This window comes from Pygoscelis adeliae, unplaced genomic scaffold (genome assembly GCF_000699105.1).
Source record: "Pygoscelis adeliae isolate BGI_AS28 unplaced genomic scaffold, ASM69910v1 Scaffold114, whole genome shotgun sequence".
NCBI lineage: Eukaryota > Metazoa > Chordata > Aves > Sphenisciformes > Spheniscidae > Pygoscelis > Pygoscelis adeliae.
The window spans coordinates 2,888,493-2,910,027 of record NW_008824587.1 but is presented as its reverse complement, the minus strand read 5'-3'; the positions used below and the strand labels follow the sequence as shown (position 1 = coordinate 2,910,027).

Sequence of the window (21,535 nt, the reverse complement as noted above, 5' to 3'; positions counted from 1 at the left end):
GAACAGCATCTGAACCGCACTGTTGGAAGTGCAGGATAATACGCAGTTCAAGGAAGCGACTCCCTGGATCATTTAATGATCATGTAAGCATTATATTTAAAAAACTGTGCTAATGCAACATTATCATTGACTTCAAACACACAGAACACCAGGGGATGCAGATTTAAAGTTTTAGTCAGGACAGTTGTACATGAAATACTGCTACTTTGGGCTGGGAGAGCACTTTCTGACCAAAGTTATTGCGTCTTACGGCTCCACGCGAATTAGATACAACAGTCCTGACCCTTATTTTACAGAGAGGGAACAAAGGCACGGAGGCAACATCACAACAAGTCCTAGTTTCAACACAGTTTTGCTAAATATTAGATAACAGTCACTCTGTACATTATTGCACAACCTTCCAATTAATAATTGTAAGCTGATTCCACCTTTTCTGAAATCAATAGCACCAACATCTACAGCCGCACTGACTTCAATGGAAAAAGAAGCAAGTCCTTTCATCTGCTTTATGGCTGTTAATCACACTCTTTAGCAAACAAGAGTAAGAATATTCCACAGGAACATTTCTTGGACAAAGTTGATGAAGTTTAATGTCTAAGTGACAAGGGATGACCACAAATTTTAACAGTCACTAGTTGTCCTGGGGAAGCAAATTCATATTCACAATAAATGGTGTAAAAACTGTCCTGGTTTCGGCAGGGATAGAGTTAATTTCCTTCCTAGTAGCTGGTACAGTGCTGTGTTTTGGATTTAGGGTGAGAACAATGTTGATAACACACCGATGTTTTAGTTGTTGCTAGGTAGTGTTTACACTAGTCAAGGAGTTTGCAGTTTCTCGTGCTCTACCAACTGAGAAGGCTGGAGGTGCGCAAGAAGCTGGGAGGGGGCACAGCCAGGACAGCTGACCCAAACTGGCCAGAGGGATATTCCATACCATGTGACATCATGCTCAGTATATAAAGCTGGGGAAGAAGAAGGAAGGGGGGACGTTTGGAGTGATGGCATTTGTCTTCCCAAGTAACCGTTAAGCATGATGGAGCCCTGCTTTCCTGGAGATGGCTGAACACCTGCCTGCCCATGGGAAGTAGTGAATGAATTCCTTGTTTTGCTTTGCTTGCGTGCGCGGCTTTTCTTTACCTATTAAACTGTCTTTATCTCAACCCACGAGTTTTCTCACTTTTACCCTTCCAATTCTCTCCCCATCCCACTGCGGGGGGAGTGAGCGAGCGGCTGCGTGGTGCTCAGTTGCCAACTGAGGTTAAACCATGACACAAACTCAATGCATAGACCCCAACTTAAGACAACTAATATGTATACGCCTAAATTCAAGCCAATTCACGAGACTTTAAACATAGGATTAAATTTTTAAGCCTGTGCTTCAATCCCAATGGCCTAATTGGAAATTAAGTATATGCTGAATACTATTCTGAAAAATTATGGTCTTCTGACTCTGATTTAAATACTTAATTCTTCTAATATTTGGTTTACAGTATACTTAAAATAAAATTCAACATATGGGTAAAGCAGTGGTAATGGTATTTAGTAAAAAGAGCTGCAACTCTCTCATATTGTAGTTACTTTAAAAAAAAATGCAAATTTTGACCTAGTTGAAAACACTATAAACCCCAAACTGATAGGTAGACAGTTTCATAGCTGTCTCTGTGCCTTTAATGGAACTACACAAACCTACGATCTAGCCATTAGCTGGAATGATTATATGGAAAGCATACGCTTTTCTGAAGGTTCAAGTTTGAACTTGAAAAAATTTATTTCTTTTCTGAGCAGATCTACTAAACCTGTAATTGAAAACAATACCGCTCAGATCTTGAAGTTATTATTCACATGTAAAGCCAAATCCAGGTTCAGTGAAATCTTTTGACTTCACCAGGAGTTCAGAGAAGACACTGGCAAACTGGCACATTGCTATGGACAACCGAGTGAGTTCCACTAATAAAAGAATCTCCCGAAGGTAAAAAATCACTACCTGCTTAATTCTGATTTTTCCATTTGGTATACATTGAAAGAATACTAACAAAACAAACTTGCATTTTACTTAACAAAGAGGATATGACTCATCAGCAAATTTTACAGATATCAGGCATTTGTTTAAAATAATTTATAGCTACTCCACTATTAGAAGACATAATAGAACACAGACACATATTGCATTGGTCCTATCACCAAGCTGTGTATTCATATTATAGGACTTTGTAATATTAGCATGGTAACCATCAACAAGCCTCATATAGAATTTTCTGGGCCTCCTTTACAAAAGAAAGATAATGCACTTTTAAATAATTGCTTCCTTTTCTAACACATTACTTCAGATGCACAGAACTTGAGTCTTCATTAAAGTTCCGAGTAAATTCTATTTTAAAAGTGCCCCAATTTTGGTCAGACAGCTGAAACTGCAAAGATATTACTCATGATCTACTGATCCACAGAAGAATTCAGAGCACTACAGGAATCTAACACATGGAAAAATACTGATGTAAAGGGTATAAAAAATGATGACCAGAAAAATGTTAGAGCTGGTTTGTCACAGAATACATGCTCTATTGGTTTATATTTCTTCATTGAAATACTTTTTGCTTCCCTCAAAAATTTTACATCCATAGGAATGGACAAACAGAGAAATTTTATGAGCAAGACAGACAGAGAGACAGCAAAAGATAAATGATCAAAAAGAGAGAAAGGGGGAATTGAGCAAAGTGCATATTAACTGAGAACTTACTGTTGACAACACCATATTTCTGAGTTATTAGTGCTGCCTGCAGGCTCTTCCCACTGCCTGGGGGTCCACAAAAGAGAATCCGTGGTGTAAAGGGGGCGGCTGATCGGTGCCGTGTTTGGACATAGGTAAGAACTAGAACGTCAGAGAAAGGCAAGAAATACAGTTTATATCCTATTTCTTAAAAAAAAAAATAAATTATTAACTTCTCTCTTTTTTTAAAAACGGTTGTCATGTGGATCATCATTTATTTTATCACTGAAACATCTAGATACTCCAATCAAAGTCAGGACTCTGATAAAACTGACGTGTCAGCAACTTACACTGACAGGCACTTTTGAAATCTTACTATCATTACACTCCTATACTTTCTTTCATCAGTAGATGTCAAACCATTTTAAAGAGCAGATTCAATTAATAATTGCTCTTTTACTATGTTGTTTTTAGCAGAAGTAATTTTTGCTTGATAGGTACAATTTTACCATGCAAATTATAGAGGGAGATAATTACATCTAATACTTTCTGCAGTTTCTGAACAAATATTTAAGTGTAAAAACTCAGGATGTTAAATTAATATGACATTTCTCCAGTTCTGTGTGTGTGATTAACAGACTCCTAATTACAGTATTATAGACCTGTAGCATAGGATGTCACGACACAATATGGCATTGACAACACATAAGCGAGTAGGATTTTATTCTTTTGTCCATCATTTTTGCATAACATGTAAAGGATATTTGAGCTTCCCTGTCCGATTCCACTCTGTTTGCTGGACATCGTTCTTCTACATTTTGTATCAAGTAGGAAATACTACATTCAGGTCAATCTACAGATTATAAGAGCTTTGGAAAGACCACAGGACATGTGAAGTATCATCAACATTGCTGTATTATAGAGATCTGAACTTTGTTATGATCTCAAAGAGAACCTGATGGATCATCAAGAAGCTAAAAGAAGACACGGCTTGGCAGTGAGGACAAATTAGGATCGTATTTGGTCATAGCCAAACACTCTTACTCCCCGTGCCCCTTTTATGGCTAACAATACTAGTGAAGACAGCAGCTCAAGCTTCAGCACAAGCTATGCAAGCTTTCCAGGGACCACAGATTCAAATGCCAAGGCTAAAGTTCATGCCACCGTATCCTGACTGCCTTGGTTACCCGTGGTTAAAGCAGCATGGGCACACCTACACAGGCTTTGATTTCCTCTGTAATTGCAATGGATACAATTAAGTGTTAGCCCAGACATCTTCAGTTCAAATAAAAAGACTCTCTAGACTAAAGAGTCCTTGTAATAAAATGGTATTTTACTCTAACAAAAAGGACAGTCTTAGACATTAATGTTTGTATGAATCACAAGCCCATATTTAAAAAAAAAAAAAATCACAAAAGGATTGATGGAGAACATCATAAGGATCAGTATTTTAACCACCATTGTTAACACGTTGCTGTATACTAACTAACAATTTTTCTGAGGACCCTCTGCTAGATGCTTTGGTATCATTATAAATTATTTTCGTAATAAAGAAGCATCTCCAGCAAACTCCTGGAGTTTGCAATAGCCCTGCTATTGGAGGAGCAAGAGCCCTGCTATTTCTAGATAGTGGACCCAAAGTATTGAGAAACTAACTCAAACTGCAACCACATGGGATTGTATACATCTCTTTCTCCAGTGCCACAAGCTGTGCTGGGATACTCCACTGTACAACTGAATTTGATGTCACATATCCTAGCATAAGTTAGCAGTAATTGCATTAGCGTTTAAGAGTTTACAAAATTTTATAATTGTATGAAACAATCCATAATAATACTGACGAGAGAGCTCCTCTTTCTTTTTTAACTCTATCTGTAGCAATAAAAATACTTAACAAAAAAACCTGGAAAAGCATAACAGAAAACAGCGTGTTTGCTGAATAGCTTCCTAAAAACCAAGTATCAGCTACCCATGGAGTGCTCCAGTTATTCTGAACATTTTCCATAACCCAGTGTATTGAAAAGCACAAACATTACAGGCAAAGCACCCTGCTTACAAATGATGCTTAATTTGCAGTAAATAACCAAGTTAATTAGGAGTAATGATCCCCTAGACAGTCTCCACATCTAATTATTCTTAAAAAAAAAAAAGCTGGCTGCTTGATGCACTGCAGAAAAAAGATCTAGAGAGGATTTTTTCATTCCAGTTTTCCATTTATCTCACTACATTATTAATTAATAATAATTAATATTCAGGCACTCACATTTTTATTTACAATTCAAGGCATGAATTCTTTATGAATGATGATATGAACTTTTAAATTTAATTAAGTAATTTAGAGGTAATTAATGTGTAAATTCAGAATATAAACTTCCTACTTGTTTATCTTAAAAGTGCAGCACTTGTTATTAAAAAAAAAGACCTTTTTGAGATGCAAAATTACTGGGATATAACAGATCATCTACAGACTGACAGCTACAAAGTACATTATCAATTGGTCTTCCTGGCAGTTTCCTTATTCTCTTCTCGAAGAATCAACATTAAAAGTCAGATTGCATTACAGTCAAGCAAAGGCAAACAAGAATTGTTGAACAGAAAAGCTACCAGCACAAACAGCTTTTAAATAATGAAATGTTACCGGCTTTGAACTACTCCTACTTCTTGTTATGAGACTTGTGGAAGGTACTAGCCCTCTGGGAGATTAACAATTGAGTCACAATGCAGCCTTTTAGAAGAGACTCTCGCAGAAATAACCGTGACATTTGCTCTGAGTCAGCTGTTCCTTGGCAGGACTGTGGAACTAAGACTTTCCAGTTATCTAGTCCTGTAAAATAATTACCAGGAACAGCCCAAACGCTGTACTAGAAAACACAACTCAGCTGGGAGCCATCTGTGTTGACTAATCCTAATCCTACAAACTGTCTCTAACATCTAGGAACTACCTTTCAAATAAGAGTTTATCAACTATCAGATTTGCCATAAAGATACGTATTTACCCTGTGAGAGGACATCCATGGAGGGCTGGTCTGCATTGATCGATTTCAAAACTTTTTGGTAGATCTGGAAAACCCCAGGAAAGTTTCTGTGATATTCCAGCAGTTTCTTTGACATCTCCTGTTCAGATAGATCTTCTGGTTTCACCAAACGTCGCTGTACCAGTGGATCACTTGGCCAGTCAAAGGTCGTATGGTACACCTCTAGAAGTTAGACACTGATTAGGAACTAAGAGGATGATTTAATAGGTCTTGCTCAGCTCCAAATGTTTCCTAAGCAAAATCAAGGTCTTTGTTTAAGCTTTATATTGTGGCACAAGCAATAACTGTGCACTTCCCTCGCTAACTGTACTGACAGCTGACTATTACTCTGCAGATGCACAGATAGGAAGTGGCCAAGGTAACTGCACGCCCATGTAGCCAAGACAGCATGATGAGCAAGAACCAGGAACTGGGGATAGCTCTCCAAATTCTTAGACTGAACCTTAAGCAAGACCTTTGATAAGCAAATCTCCTTTATAGCAAATAAAAGCCATTTCTTTAGTTAAGAATGTCCCTCCTAATTCTACTCCTAAAACATCCAACATGATTTTTTATTGAGCAAGTCAGGATTTTATTTCGTGATGGATGATTGATAACGATACTCCACAGACAATACAGAGCTAAGTCTATTTGACAGTCATTTAATGGAAGATACCTACAAGCATACCTGCACCTCAGAAAAAACCCAGGATCTAGCAAAGATGCATAGCAAAATGTAAGCTCATATGGACAGATTTAACCTTCAAATATTCTGTACTGCCACAGCCTACTATTTGCAGGCTCAATACTGAGCTTTACATTTTCCCATATTTTATTGGTACAGAAAACAATGCAATGTCAACAAATAATTTTTCCAAACAGTTTAAATTTATAATTATAAATTCCTACTAGCTCTTAATGGGATACCATTTAAATTTTAATCCCACTGGTATTACAATGTTTCTGAGACCAAGCAACACCCCAGTTTCTAGTGCAGCTCAGGAATAAACACATACTGCACCTTCTGTGAAGGGATCAAGCCTTTTCCCACTGTTCCTCTCAATCAGCACAGTGTCTGGAGCATAAAGCACAACTAGGCACAAAAAAAAAAAAAGAAAAAAGAAAAAAGTGTGGCTCTTGTTAGTTACTTGCTTTATTTCCTGTAACCGTTTAGATGTATCCAAGGATTAAAGATGGATGAATGTATTTCAAGCACATTTGCCTCATTCTCCTTTCCCAGTATTCTACCTGCAAGTACTTTATTTCACTTTTAATCAGAATTTTGCTTCACCTCCTAAACAGTATAGTGGGATAAAGTGTACGTTAATCCAGTCCAGTACCCATCATCCATACCAATTAACAAGGTTCTCCCTCACTTACATTGTATCTGGAGCCTAGGACAGAAGTACCCACACATCACTCGAGACTGATTCTCTTCTATACCACAAACAATTACTTTTCACCCAGGTACTTTGGTAGTGAGACCAGTGAAACTTGTTTTTTGATAACCTCACAGAAAAGTGTTCAAACTTGATTAGAAAGCATCAAAAGACGGAGAATCTGTCAGTTCCTTAGGTTGCTTTTGGTTAATCATCCTCACAGTTAAACGCTGTAATTGAATTACTATTTTCAGTGCATTTGATTACAGGTTTCAAACAAGTTGTTCTTATGACTTTCTTCTCTGTATCAAATAGCTCTTTCAGATGCTTTTCTCCCTGTTAAGATACTCATACACCGCAAATCTCATCTCCTCTCAATCTTCTTTTTGATTAACTAGACAGACTGAGCTTTAAGATTCTCATTCAGGTCTTGGTTGCAGATATAATTGTGAGCAAAACTCAACTTCAGATGTCATTAGCTATATTAAAAATACATGCAAGTACTAGACATTAAACATTTTTGCCTAACTCTATTGCAGTGATTCTGAATTCTTCATTAACAGTCGAATCTCATCCAAATCAAATCCAAAGTGACAATTCATCAAGTTCGCTAACATTCTGTTCACTATCCACAGGCAAGCTCTACATTTATCATTTTACACTGTATTCCACACATCGTAATAATTTCTTACATTCTAAGTAGGTCCTCTAACTATATTGATCTGGGACAACTGGCTTCTTCTAGACTGCAAGGGCAACTGTCAAGGTCTTGTCTATCAGCACTTTGCCAGTAAACAAATGTTCCTCTCAAATCAAGTCAGAATCCACCCATGCTCTAAAAGGTCAAGCTTAAAATCATGATGTTTCCACTTCACTTGGTGGAGTAAAGTTTGCTAAGTTTGCATTCTCTAATTCAACAGAAGGACAAATTTGTATTTAGTACATAAGGAATTGTTTTGGTCTGAGGATCACTAAAGGCTGGTTTCTAGAGATTGAAGTCAGAAAATTGGGACCTACTCCTAGGACAGAAGCAAAGCTACAGATAGCTGCTCAGAGACACTTGCTGGAGTGGTCTTTTTTACAGAAAAAAATCACAGAAAATATTTACAGAACTCTAATGTGCAAGAAGAAAAGGGTTCACGTGTGAAAGGTGGGATTTAAAGTCTCACAGGTTACCTCAAGTTTTTGAATGAATCTGAACCGTACTGAAATATTCTGCTGTCTGGTGATTCTGACGTCTTCAGTACTGGTATTGAATTTATTGAGGATTTTTGGGGAGAAACACTTCTAGCCTTTTCTACTGGATGCAATCATACATAAACCTTGTACTGCTTACCAACATGCCTAGGAATGATGCCAAATGATTGCAGCATCCATGCCTGTTCCTGATTTTCAGGGAAGCCTTCCAAAATCCACCCCTACTGAACAAAAACATGAAACAGTTATTGATCCTGGAACAGAAAATACAAAGATTAGCACTAAATATCAGTGCTATTTGCACAAAAATTACCTCATTCTGATCTCACAACAGCACAGTATTTGTTACGGATGCTTGTGATAGAAGAAAGCAAACATGGAGCACTGATATCTCTGTGAAATGGCATGCACTAATACCACTGCCACAGAGCAATGGGAACTTATGTACTGTAGCAATGATTTTTTTTTTTTCATGTTTCAATCTTAAAAAAAACCCCACACTTCTATCTTGAATAAAAACAACCCAAAACAATTTCTACAGTTTTGAAATATTCAAAAGGATACCAGCCCACACTGTGTATAAAAAAAGAGGCTAAACAAATCTAAAGACAGATTTAATGCCAAGAACACTGAGGAAAATATGCGCGCTTTCATTATTTTCTTAAATTATACAGGAAAACTCACAGTAATGGAACCAGCATTCCCAAAGCTAATGAAGCAACAGAGCAAAAGAAAGAAAAAAAGAAAAAAGAGCCCTTTGCTCCCTTAAGTCCTTGTTATAGCCAGCTAAGTGTTGGATTGAGCATCTTTAAAAAAACATTTACAGATCTGTGAAATACCGTAGGAGAGCTGCAGCCTCCTCAGTTTCTGTGTGATACAGTATTTGAAATCTAATCCACTTCCCAGTCTCAAGTCTGAATCTTCTAAACTTTGGCTAATTTATCTGTTAGTTGCTTAACCACACATGCCCTTGGTCACTATATCCTATACCTCAAAATAACCTTGTGATACTACAATAAATCTGGAAACCATCTTGGTACTGAAATAAAGAAGATATTTTAATATTGCATTAGCTAGCAATCATTATCATCTCCCACATAAATCTGAAGCTCTGTCAATATGGGGTCCAAAGGATTTAGAAGTATTTCAGGGAAACATATCTCCATGACTTCTGTAGGACGAAATTGGGACATTCCAATTATACAAGAAAATAGAGTAGACTATTTAAAATTCCTTAATTAGCCTGGTTTCAGGAACATGTCATCCTGCTGATATCTGTAGAAAATAAGAGACTCAGGTAACTGCAAACCGTTTTTGCCACTCTCAGTGTTTGCTCTGTCGAATTAGAATGAACTGCTGTCTAAGGTCACACAGGTGCTGAGAAATCAATTTATCCCTTGGGACTTGCAGGAGGCAAGGCTGCACAATATTTTTAGCGGTACGCTAGGAACTTCAGCACTAGTTCTGAATATATTGTGCCTGTACAACATACATATAGGCCCAAATCCTCTTCTAGGGAGAAATGGCATCAGTGGTCTGAAGCCAATAAATCTATGCCAATTTACACAGACTACAAATCTGGCTCATTTTCTCCAAGTGCAACACTTTTGGAAACTAAAACAAAGAAAAAACACCCCACAAAACCATTGCTTCTGATGTCACTACAGCTTATTGCTCAAAATCACACACTGAGCAACAGGCAGTAAACACAGAATATTGTTTTTTAACAATGTATAGCAAAATTCAAGAGGTTTATATACAAATTTCAAAGGTCCTTAAAACAGGCAGTAAGCAATATTATCGCTAAAAGTTTTTGCAACGTAAGACAACATAGCTCAATAAATAGCTTCCTGCAACAAATACGTTTTAAGGCATTAAAGAAATGCAAAATAAACACACACCACAAAAATAGTTAGCATTTTGGATCTTATTTCCAAGGGTCTCTGAGTTCCAGGGTATCAGTCAGTCCCTAATTAGAATACATTATCCATCTACTTGACACTTCAGTGAAATGTCTATTCCACCACAGAGCTGCAGCTTTGTTCAGAACAGGTTTATTGATATTCTGCTGCATTCCCTCTCCATACCCCCAGTGGCTTGGTTCTGTTTTATCACACATCAAAAAGGCCGTATGCTCAGGGCACCCCATGCACAGCTCAGAGCTGGAGGTCTGAACAGCTGCAAGTAGTATGGTATCACAGGAGGGACAAGCTCCAAGCAGATGTCACAGATAAAAAAAAAAGAAAAAAGAAAAAAAAGAGTAAAAAGGGAGAGTGGCTTGGGAACGAAGCAAGAGGAAGCAAGACACAGCAGAGCAAGACCTGACTTAAAATATGCCTATCATGCTTTATGCAAACACTGGTCTCTTTTGCCCTCCTGACTAACATTAAAGTGTAATTAGTAACTTCACATGGTAAATTTGTTTCTTTAAGAAGCCATCTATTTTTTGTTCTTGATAGCAGTAACCTTACATCCATGCATGGATCGCACCTTATCACATCAAGGGTGGAACAAAGGCTAAAAGTGAGTAATTCCACGATGCCTTTACTCTGTGGTCACTGTTCCCTCTCTTTCAGCTGGAAACCTCAATCCTCTCCCACATGAAGACTGCTGTAAATAAGCATTCTGCAGTTGCCTGAATGCCAGGTGAAGTGCTCCTCGGAGACCCATGCCATGCTGAAAATCAGCAACAAGGAAGTACTTTCAAAGCCATCACTTTCCTCTCCAGATTTAAGGAATCTGAAGAAAAGGAAATGTTCAAGGTCACTCCCAAATGTAAATCGCATTCCTTTGCTGGCACTACTCTCAGCTATACTACCAAGCCTACATACTTTCACACTTTCCACCCCAATAATGATGACTTGGGTATTCAAGTTCTCTCTTGTTATTTGACCTCTACATCCTCAATGTTTGTTCTTTTTTTAATTACAAAATCCAAAATTGACACTGCCTTAGAATAATGAAAAGGGATAGTGCAAAGAAATAATGCTGAATTACGTGACACATCTGAAAAATCTCAGCCACAAGCATAAAGATCACAGGTCATGAATACTGCTGCCTTTAGGAAAACAAGTCATCACGACAGTTTTTCCACATCATCATTCAGTATTTTTTAAAAAGTATTACATGCCTTTCACTCCCATCTGAAGAAAGGGGACAGACAATAATGCAAAAAAATAATATCAGTAATAGCTTTGCCAGTACAGATCTAAAATTTCTGAGTTTTTCAGAAAACAGCAGACTGAGGAGTGCAGTAGAAATACTGTCAACCCAACTCCTGCAGTCCATCAACATTAGCAGTATGGATGATGGAAGAAGCTCAAACTTTACCAAATTTCCCATTAGAAAGAAACCTTTTACGCCCCACATTATTTTTGTAGGTTGAGTAAGCTGCAAAGCTATTAAAAAGCCACATTCTTCTTGGAAAACAAAAAAGATGGTGAATAGGCAGATTCTCTCCCCAGATAAATCTACGTAACATCACTGTCCTTGCATGGAGTTTCACAGAGACAACATGATCATCTTTATCTGCCAAGGTAAAACCAGAAAGAACCAATAGCCATTGCTCTCTTTTCCTCCCCTTTCAAGGGCAGCCACTACCCTTCTGAACGGTTTAATACCAATCAAAAGTAATTCTGCCACCACTCATGTGAATCTCTGGCCTAAGCTTAGTTTCTAAATGGTCCTAAGACATGAGTAAGGTTGTTCAGCTCGCTCTCTCTCAAATTCATCACGTAGCAAGCTCTTCACTAGCCTTCCCCAGTTCTATAAATTCCCTCCACAACACCAGCAGTCAGAGGTGCCGTAGCCAACATGTAATAACCCTGTAAGATGAAAAGTCTTCATATCAGCTTCACAAGTCCCAGGTTCTAACATAATGCTTGCAGTAAGTTTTCTGCGTATGCTGAAAGACCTACCGGTCTGATCCCTCACAGTCCTAACTACATTTGTATTAGAAGAACACACAACACAGAGTCTCAGCAGAGCTGTTGATCAATAAAAATGTTCTCCTTAGAGAATGCCTATGACATCTATAAACCTGCGAATGTCAAAACAATGGCACAAAAAATTCTGTATTCCTACTGTCAGTGGGATGAAAGCTGTACAATTAATGCCAAGCCAATGACACCACAGGGAGAAATAAAACAAACAGCTGGTGGTACTATGGTCCAACATACTGCTCCTAATCAATTAACATTCGCAGAAAAAAAATGCTGACTCATGCTTTGAGAGAAATGGCATAAATCTGTTCAATGAAGTACAAAATCCACAGTACTAATTCTATTTCAAACCACACAAGGAAAATATTGCAATTAAAATGCATAGATCCCCTTTCAAATGGAAAAGACACACACAACGTGAGGAAGTTTTAGTGACCATGAATTCCTATCTATTAATTAAAAGATTTTTAATAACCATCACAGCTTTGAAAAGTCAATTATGTGTTTTTCCTAAAAATAGCTGAAACATTAACTAGACCAATAACATCCACTCCATTCTTGCTGAACGTCAGAGAAGCTTTATAAAGGATTTTTTTTCCCCTGGTTCTGTAACACATCCAGCACTGGTTCAGTGTTGCTGGTGATAACAACAAGAACATAAAATGTAGGCAGGACACTATGCAGCTGTTGGCATTTTAACCATCTTGTCGCCTTACTCAGAGTTTACATGACATAATACTTAAAATAACAGTCACTGAGAGATCCTTCCCTCGCTATTAAAAGGAGAACTAGAACCATGCCAACAATTATAGAAAGCATGGGGCAAAAAAAGCATAGGGTGGATGCAGCCTTTGGAGAGCAATGGATTTGCTCTCTCAATGGATTTTTAGTACGCTGATGCTTACTAAAACTCACTTTAACAATGTCACAACAAACACTGGAAAAATTAGCTATTGAAAACATACCTTCTTTTAATCAGGCAAAGAGACTTATGTGAAAAAATAACCATGTTGGAGAGGTTTTAGAGCTACTGTTATAAAAGCCCTAAACTGAAGAGTTATTCACCTACTTGCTAGTTTACAGCAACCACTGCCATCCAACAGCTCTCCTCCAGACAGCATTAGAGGACAGATTGCCCCAGCAACTACTACCTTTGAGAGATCATGTGAGAAAATATTTAACCAAAACTACTGAAAATACCAGGGGTACCCTAGCATCTTCCCTATCCTACCTGCTAACTACTAGTAGGCACAACCAGAGAAGCTGTTAGTGTTAAGCTGGGGGGGGGACAGTGTTTGGGGGCTGAAACCAGCCTAAAGCCTAGCAGTCAGCAGAGCAGTTTCTCTCTTGGGTTTATCATCTTTCTAACTTACTTTCATTTCTACAGGTTTAAAGACATTTTAAGCATACTCACTAGAGGAGAAGTTTCATTTTAGATAGCTGTTCCACATCTTGCCACAAGGACAAGGTCATAAATCATAGAATCACCTGACTTGCTGTATATCCATGATATCTCATTGCACTGCTCACACAAAAAATGTTGACATTCATAGTCTTTTTTTGCTGCTCATTTGCTAGTATATCCAGAGCTGACAATACTGGTTTCTCAAGTGTTCCTCAGCTACACTCTTTAATTCAATATGCCACAAAAATGAACAAGATGTTAAATTCTTCTTGCTAGTTTTGTTGATGTTTCTCTGCACCTATAGACACCTCTGCGCTACAGAGTTACCATTGTAAAAACTGCAAGGCAATGGCCCAGCCCCCAAGATGATTTTGTTTGACATGGATGGAAGGATCCAGTCAGCAGATCATTGCAGACTACACCAAAAATCACAGAGACAGACAAAGAAGTACAAGACATAACGTTTTCAGCATTTCCAGTTTCTTTCAGTGCCTAATGCTAAGAAGCTTTAGGAAGCAAGTTTCACACTTCAATGAAATGTTAATTACCAGCCCTGCTTTATTCAACCAACAAGGTAGATGATGACAATGTTGCGCAGCGACAGATTTTAATAAAACTATGAGCTCTGCAATATCACTATGAGGTCAGGAAGTACTGGTTATCCCCTAACCCAAAGGTGTGGGTGGGACAGAGTGACTGTTCGGAAAACACGTACTATTTATCTGAAAAAAGGTGTTTAGTCCTTCATGAACGTAACACCTACTTTGGACTGGACTTTTTCCTCTCAAGAAGTGCATCAAATAATGTGCAGTCTGTATTTTGGCACTGTTTAGAAACAGGGTTTTATCCATTAGATTAGTATGTCTGTTACAAATAACCCCTTATAATGGGCTGATTATGGACTCAATAAACCATAACAACATCTGAGATTTTAAAGGAAACACATAAAAGAGATTTTGCTTTCCTTGAGTCCAGACATTGATTTCAACCAATATTAATCTACTGAAGTTCTCTTTTGGTTCTATGTTAAACGTCTCTACTTACATTAAGGCTAAGAACATGGGAGGGTGGGAGGAGAAGCCTCACATCTGTAAGTACAGCTAAACCTATTGAGTTGCCTATTTGTGTAAACTAACAGTGAACATGTTAATTATTACCTAGAAGAGATATATTCAAATGCAGTTTTTCATAAAACAGGAAGAAAAAAAAAGACACAATGAGAAATAAAGTGATAGGAATAACGTTAGACTCTTTTTCCCCCTTCCCTCAATAAGAGCTAAAATCTTAACTCAACATACTGATTTTTATATATTTTCTGTTTATCTGTTTTGTCCACTATAACTCTGCCAGTTGCCCCAGGCAATCAACAAAGCTATGCTTGTTCAGCCTTTGATCATCTCTGTGCTAGAAGATTAGCATATGCATACTCTCATCCTCCCCTTTATCCTGTTAATAAAGCTCCAAACTCCCTCTGCTGATGTTCAAGAAAGCAATCCGCTCCAGAGCCCCCAATGATTTGCCCCCATTCCCTCCTCTGCTCAGGACTCAGAATGCTAACTACTATGCACGAGTTGTGTAAGTGCTTATCCACCGGCCCTCTGAGGAGCAATTCTTACTTGTTTGATGCAGTCCACGTTTGACAGACGTTCCTGGATCAGATTGGCCCAAAGCGCGTTGGGAATTTTCTAAAGAAAGAACAAAAAAAGGCTGAATATTCACAATTGAGTTCAAAAGGAATTTTACCATGCAGGCATATTCCGGTTAAAGGTGAACTGAGATGTCTTCTTATAAATAAATAAATAAATAAATCTGTGCAAGTCCCAAGTCGTTAACATAATATATCAGAGAGTTAATAAGGGCACAAAAATCAGTGTTAAAGGTAAGCCGAACACAAAGCCCACATCCATGCTTTTTGCACGCTAACATGGAAGCGGTGCAAAGTTTTGCACACTAACACACACATTGGACATCAAACCTGCAAAGGGATCCATAAGAACATCACATCCACAAGTAGTCCTTTTTACCACAAGTATCCGACCCACCACTGCTTCATATGTCAGCGGACTCAGCATTAGTGATCTTACAGCTAATGATCTGTGAGACAAGCAGAATCTCAAACACAGAGCAAATAACAGAAAGAGTCTGATTTTCAGGAGATTTGTTTCATAGTTTCAATCCAGAAAGGTTATTTAAAGTAGATTTTAATGTTAAAGTTAATTTTGTTCAAGTTAGTTTATTTTTAAACTCAGGACCGTGAAATAGGATTGAAACTGCATGTGCCAAGATTTTCAGAAGTGCTGTTTCTTTCTGTGACTATTACTTTGCCCGTATCTGGAGATGTTTTGTAAGACAGTATTTGCTACCCAACAGAACAACAAAGTTCCTCTACAGATTTAGCAGGTTTTCCCCCCCATAATATTTCTTCCATTATTATATTAGATTTCCTGACAAGAAATTAACAATACCCTTCTTTCTTTCTTGTAAGAATTTTCGTCACTATCATCTTGTTAATTTAGGCCTTCATTCTATGCTGAACTTGGCTGAACAAACTCTATGTTAGGTAGTTAAACCTGATGAAGTCTAAGCCTTTGGCCATGCCAGTCAGAGCTGCTGTTAATCATTTGGCCAAATGCCTTGTCTCAGTCTCATTCATTTTGTCATTATTGGTAAAATGAATACTCAGAAAGAATTCTGCAGTCGGATTCTCTACTTCCCAAGTCAAAAAATTATCTTTCACTTAACGATGTGAGCTTGACTCTTTGTTCCATGCAGTTCCATATATTGTGGTTCCCATCTCTTTTTCTAACCAAACAGTCTGAAGGGCATAATCATAAAAAAAAGGAATATTTCTGCAGGTTTACGTTATACTAAAGAATGTAGATAGATGTAATGAAAATGTGACTAACTATGCAGAAAGATTTCACAACAATCTTCTTCATTAGAACATGAAACAATTTCACCAGGAGCGGTGGAAACGCTACCACGCAAGTCACTCTACTGTAGAGTGGAGCAAGCACCCCAGAATACACAAAAGAGACCAGTCCTCGGCTGGCTGCGGAACAGACAAGGTGGCCCAGTCAGGCAGTGGGTTTCCTTGTTTTATTTATCTCTGCTGTCCCCAGTTCTCAGTGCCTTTCCCCATATCAGCCATTCATAAGGCAACATTCAAGCAGGTAAAAAAGAAAAAGGGAAAGAAATTGCTGTGTTTCTTGAAAGTCAGCAGGTCCCATAGGGTGGTGCGTCAAAGCCTCCTGCAGCCTCTCGCTGCTGCAGCCTGGGTCTGTGGCTTTGAGTCTGTCACCTTCCAAAGGTGCACCACGCTGTCATCAGAAACAGCTAGCGTCTTGCTTACTACTTTGATGTGTCACGTCAAGACAGGCTAGCAACTGCCGGGGGTCCACCCTGCTAAGCCTTGCCAAACCAATTTAAACCAAAATTATACTAACTTCTTTCAGTGCAATGGTATTCTGAGTCCTCTCTTTTGAGCAGGGTTTATTGCACAAAAACAATCAAGGACACACATGAGGGTATTTCAGTGTTTTAGTTCCTCCTGCTCTCTGTGGCTCAATTCCAGTCTCATTTCCTGGTCAGTTTTCCTCCTACTGAGCAGTGGCCTACAAAATCATTTTCAATAGGTTGCTTGTAGAATGCCTAATTATTCAACCACAAATCATTAAATTTGATACATATCAGATAGCACATTTTTAATTTCTCTCCCATAAACACTCACATAAATTTATCATGAGCCTGGTAGATCGGACTTCACCTCCCAGAAATCTGCAATAATGGACAGTGACACACATACATTTGTTAACTGCAGAACTGTATCTTACCTAAGGCACTCTGAGCCTGTCCCAACATCCAGTTTAGTGAATGGAAAGACGGGCTGCTTGAATTGTTAAACCTTCCAAAAGCCATGGTATTTTACGTTCAGACCGCTTTTCTATACACACTGGTTTAATCACTATTTCCATACTGCTGAAAAACTGTACTAATTCCCCGATTAATTTTAAACATTCCATGTTATTTCAGGGACATCGTATTTCATCTTACATGCCTGATCTACTCAGAGCTATGTTTTTACAATCTTTTCATAAAACTGCTACGCTTTTCGTTGCCGGGGCGGAGGGAGCACTTTCCCTAGACATTTCCATTGGAAGATTTGGATGTATTTGTCCTGAAAACAGCTACAGCTAAAAACTTCTGATTTAGTTTGCTTTATAGTTTGCACCTCAGAGAGAAAAAGCAGTCAAGTTTGAAGAAATTTGGTTTAGTATTTTGAAAATCATGAATGTTTAGATTTAGCTGGTTCAGATAAACACACATGAAAGGCTGGGTTTTTTATGTATACACAAGACTGGAACAGCTCCTATTTGTTCCTTCGTAGTAGCTTGTCCTGAAATAGATTAGAATGCTGAACATGCATAGGTAAGGACGCCTTCGGTTTTCCTCTCTTCTATGATATTTCTTCTTAAAAAGCACAGGGATATGATGCAACTGTAGAGTAGTTTTAAGTCATTACATAGTATGCAAACACCTTAACTGCAATTTAGTATAGCATTAAGAGCACACCCATCCCATAAGCCCACAATTACCACAGTTGTTTCAACTTGTTATTTTACCCACTTAACAGGGAAAGTGAAACATGCAATAGCTCATCATTAAACTACACTATAGGAAAAACCTGAAGGTGCTTCCTATTAACATTATAATAACTAGAGATGAGGGAATAATTTGCAATGATTTATCAAAAATGTAGCCACTTTTTCTGTTCATGGAATATTTATTGATAGCTCGTGGTTCTTCAAATTTATTGAATATTCAAAAATATTTGACTTTTTGGGAATATTTTTACATTGCAGAATGATCACATTTTGCTTTGAACAGTCAATATTTAAAATTCACTACCTGAGCTGTGCTCATTAGTAAGTGGCCAGGTGTGTGTTAGTGAATGATTGCATGTCCAACTTTAAAAATTGAGCTTCAGAGAATAATCACATATTTTAAATACGCCTTCCATGAATTCTTGTGCCAGGAAAACTCAAATGCTTTAATGTTCACTGGAAGTGAACACAAAAGAGATGAAAGCTTGCCTAAAGATAAGTAAGTAAAATACGTGAACAAACATTTGCGGACCTTTTTGCAGCGTTTGTCCAGATCTAGTAACATTGGCCTGCTGACCTAAAAATGAATGACCTTTGGCACTGGGGTTAATTTAGGCACAGTAACCTTATATGCATGAAACATTCCTCTAACAACATTAAATTGCGTTATAGGATCTTCACACCAGACTTTCAAAAACACAGTCTTAGTTCCTGCTTTTCCTCTTTCCATTTATTAAATTGCTTTGGCCAGGACTACAACTTTTTAATGCCCTGGTTGTATCAAAGACAGCATAAACAGCTATTGTTCTGTTCATCAATAGACATTCAAACCCCATTAGTGCTAATGGATGTTATGCATGCTAGAGGAGTCAAGTTTACCACTTGCTTCAGCAGAACCAGGGGTCAGTTACGGCAAAAGTAGATTTAGCCTGCAGACATGAATCAGTAAGGGAAAATACAGCTCTTAAAAATGTAGCCAAATTGTCAAGTCATTGTAAAGCTTGCGTTGATTAAGAGGAAGCAAGGAGTTCCCTCCTAGTTTTAGGAGTTACATTTGAAGAATCAAACTCTCATGAAAGAACAAAAGAAATGATTTAATGAAAATGTTCTAGGATCTAACATCTCAAAAACAAAGGCAAACTGCATGGTACTAAACCACCACCAGATTCTGCTCTTCGGGCACTCCTTACTACCTGATTAGCCTTGACATTTTTGACTTTCATCTTCCACACCATCCATCTTTTTAAATCAAATAAGCCCAAAAGGACACCCTTGAAAGTGCATCTGCATAGTCTGAAATATGTTAATAATTACAGTAATTAAACCAAAGGGAATTTTTGTTTTAAATTCTCCCCCTCTAAGTTGAAATTTATGAATCTAGCAAAACAATCTTTAATAATTAGAACGAAGATTTCAAAGTACATATTCTCAGTAAGAATCATTTTTATCACCTCAGCCAAAAGCAAACCTTTTTGCCAGTAAGTTCAGTGAGTTCAATTAACTCTTTCCTCTCAGATCTTTAAGTATATTACTCGAGGCGTCTCCAAACTTCATTCACTAACTCAGTGTAATAAACACTACCCTATCTTCAGCCTAATTTTCTAAGGAAAAAAACGAATCTATGTATCACACCATCTACCATCTCAGCAAATTATGAGTCTGTTGGCCAATTTCAATCAAATGTAGCAACGGTGTAGAATTCTCATAGAAATGAAATTTCTTCAATTTTTATGAAAATAGGTGATGAGGGAGAAAAGAGAAACTCAAACTAGTGGACTTGCTAGACAGAGTCACAGAAAACCAGACTTCTTCCATTCTATTACTCATGGAACACCTTGACGCCTGGAGAAAGGAATCAGCTAAAAGGGCAGGAATCAGAAGCAGCGATGCTTCTGTGTATTCAGGATATTCTTTCATTCAATGTATTTTCCCGACCCACTTGTCACTAGCCTTTAATAACAAGACAACTACATTGCTGATCAACTAATCCTGTGAGTCATGACATCTGGAAAAAAACGTTCTTCCAACCAACTCCTCTGAACATTAGTTAGGAGGCCCACAATGAAGCATTACTGGATTTAAAAACCTGTCCGGAGCAAACCGGGTACTCAGATTTGGATAGAGCACGTCAACCCAGGAACTGAACGATCTCCTGAGTCGGCTGCTATTGCGTCAGCTTGAGAGCTTCTAAGGTTTTCAATAACTGACTGGATTGTCATACTGCTTTTGAGTTAATGCACCAAGTAAGTTATTTGTGTCATACTACAGAGAAATCAAGCTTGCACAACTAAGTAGCTCTGTCAGATCAAAAAAAGTTCTTTGTATACATATTTTCCAGAGCATTTTGTACCAAAGGAGACCTCAGAGATTAATGCTTATTTTATTGAGATTACCAAACATGCTGAAATAGAAGACGCTTTGTTTAATGATATAATGAACCATTCTTTAAATTGTATTGTGCATACCTGGACTTCTCTCAATTCCGTTGCTCATGTCTAAGGTTAATGTTTTCAAGACCTCCATTTCTTTACACTGTCTTCCTCTCCTGCCCCTATTCTATGCCCTGACACATTTTTATCTTTGTCCATATCTTCTTATCTAGGAGAGGTTACCCTTCTTCTCTGAAAGACCCTGTACCTACATATACACAAACCAATGTACAAACCACCATAGATATAAGAATATTTACTCCGATTGCTCAATTCATAGCAGTGGAAATCATGGGAATGCCTCTTCTGTGACATGAGAACTACTATTATTGTACCCTCTTACACACCTGTTTTCTTTCTTTATATGCCTTTGCTTCTTTTGTCAGCGCTAATATTTCCTTGAATAACAAAGTCTCCCGAGATACACGTATGGCATCCAAGTGTTTACAAAGCCACATTGCCTGAGGGAAGAAGAAAAAAAATACAGGTCGAAATATTTGGAAAGAAGATGAAGCATTTTTTCAGAAGGCTGCAGAAAGACAGAGAGTGTTTTCCTCGCCTTCATTTAAGTAAACAGACTATATGTGTAACTTTAAGCAGTTTCTTATAAAGATGTTCAAGAGTCTACAGCTTTGAATAAGGTCTTTTTCATCCACTGTACTACAAGACAGATTTTAAAGAAGAAAGCATTCTTCCTAGCATACATACACCACCATCATCTGCAAAGTTTCTGTGGTCAGCTTTCTCTGTGGTTCAAATACACCTGACATTTTCAATTAAGCAGTACCAGTGGACATGACAGACAACTGGCCACGCAAATGAAGCAATCCACAATATGGGAATACCACAAACGTGTAACTGT

General features: G+C 37.9%; 1 protein-coding gene across 1 annotated transcript in view; it reads right to left on the bottom strand.

Annotated features, from left to right (window-relative positions):
• Positions 1-21,535, bottom strand: part of AK8 (adenylate kinase 8) — a 69,994-nt gene that overhangs the window by 41,818 nt on the left and 6,641 nt on the right. Inside the window, exons 4-9 of the mRNA XM_009322172.1 lie at positions 21,021-21,134; positions 15,257-15,325; positions 8,434-8,515; positions 6,740-6,811; positions 5,701-5,901; positions 2,735-2,866 (exon numbers count right to left, since the gene is read on the bottom strand). Coding sequence (XP_009320447.1) covers positions 2,735-2,866; positions 5,701-5,901; positions 6,740-6,811; positions 8,434-8,515; positions 15,257-15,325; positions 21,021-21,134 — 670 coding nt within the window. The remainder of the gene's footprint in view (positions 1-2,734; positions 2,867-5,700; positions 5,902-6,739; positions 6,812-8,433; positions 8,516-15,256; positions 15,326-21,020; positions 21,135-21,535) is intronic.